This window comes from Cephus cinctus, unplaced genomic scaffold, assembly GCF_000341935.2.
Source record: "Cephus cinctus unplaced genomic scaffold, Ccin1 Ccin1_scaffold0065, whole genome shotgun sequence".
NCBI classification, from domain to species: Eukaryota; Metazoa; Arthropoda; class Insecta; order Hymenoptera; family Cephidae; genus Cephus; species Cephus cinctus.
This window is the reverse complement of record NW_014332808.1, coordinates 1,682-3,281: the sequence shown is the minus strand read 5'-3', so window position 1 is coordinate 3,281 and position 1,600 is coordinate 1,682. Positions and strand designations below refer to the sequence as shown.

Below are 1,600 nucleotides of genomic sequence, written 5' to 3'. Positions count from 1 at the left end.
GGATGCGGCTGGGTTGAAACAAAAGGGGGTCTTTCCGCATCTGTTCAATACACCTGAGAATCAGCATTATATCGGCCCGTTGCCAGCGCTCGAGTTTTATTCGCCCGATACGATGTCGACGGCTCAGCGTAATCAGTTTTTGGCATGGTATAACGAGCAGCGTTCTACCGGATACGTATTTAACTTTCGAACCGCGTTTATAGATTACTGTAGATCGGACGTTACCATTCTCAGGCAGGCGTGCGTTTCTTTCCGCGAAATGTTTCTTCAGCATGGCAGCGTTTGCCCTTTCTCGGAGAGTACCACTATAGCCTCGGCGTGTTCGAAAGTTTTTCGGAAAAACTTTTTGCGGGACGAACAGATAGCTATTTTACCGCCTGGTGGGTATCGATACGGTGACAAGCAATCGCGTAAGGCCATCTTATGGCTTCTCTCGCTAGAGCATCGTTTGGGTTGCGCCATAGTTCACGCGGGGCGCACTCGGGAGTATCGTCTGCCGGAGGGTACACCCGTCGATGGTTACTACCTGGACACCGACTCCGGTTTGCGACACGTATTCCAGTTTCAGGGTTGTTTCTGGCACGGGTGCCCGAAATGCTATCGTATAAACAGAGATAGTCGTCTACAAACGGGTGGATCCATGGACGCGCGCTACGAGAGAACGCAGGCTACGAACGATAAGATTCGGTATTTAGGTAAGAGCTAACGGAAATTTGGGAGTGTGAATTCGACCGCTGGATAAACGATCCTGAACAGACAGCTTTATACAGATGGCTGAATGAGAACCCGTGACGCGCGCTACGAGAGAACGCAAGCTACGAACGATAAGATTCGGTATTTAGGTTACGAGCTGACGGAAATCTGGGAGTGTGAATTCGACCGCTGGATAAGCGATCCTGAACAGACAGCTTTATACAGATCGCTGAATGAGAACCCGCTGGTATCGCAGGCACCGCTCGAACCCCGCGATGCTTTCTTCGGTGGCCGTACAGGTAATACTGTCAGTTTTTATGAAGTCGAGGGGTCTGAGAGGATACACTACGTAGATGTGTGTTCGCTGTACCCCTTCATTTCGAAAACGGGGAAATTCCCTGTAGGGCACCCTACGGTGTACGTGGGCGATGACTGTCGCGAATTAACGGGTGATCGCCACAACATCGATAACGTGGAGGGCTTGATTAAGTGTGTGGTGTTACCACCGCGAGATCTGTATCATCCCGTGTTACCGGTGCGTATGCACGGTAAACTGCTCTTTGCATTGTGTCGTTCCTGTGCAGAGGCCACGCTACAGGGGTCGTGTCCTCACGAGAATCCCGCGGACAGGGTATTCGAAGGGACGTGGATCGTGGACGAGGTCAAGCGCGCCGTACGTAAGGGGTATGAAATAACGTTGATACACGAAATAAGGCAGTATGAGATTACCCAGTACGATCCGGCGACACGGACGGGCGGTCACTTTGCCGATTACATAAACACGTTCCTAAAGATTAAGCAGGAAGCTAGCGGCTGGCCGCGCGAGTGTGGCGACGACGACGAGGCCAAGAAGTTATATATAGAGGAGTACGATCGGGTCGAGGGTATTCGTCTGGACCCTGGTTTG

The 1,600-nt window shown here is 51.6% G+C and overlaps 1 protein-coding gene across 1 annotated transcript; it reads left to right on the top strand.

The window, feature by feature from the left end:
- Nucleotides 1-28: 28 nt before the first annotated feature.
- LOC107268713 lies at nucleotides 29-1,595 on the top strand (the record flags this gene model as incomplete). The annotated part of the gene is given in 2 exon segments (XM_025086191.1): nucleotides 29-695; nucleotides 843-1,595. Coding segments are annotated over 2 exon segments (1,420 nt in total), but the record flags the coding sequence as incomplete, so codon positions are not given.
- Between the last annotated feature and the right edge of the window lie 5 nt (nucleotides 1,596-1,600).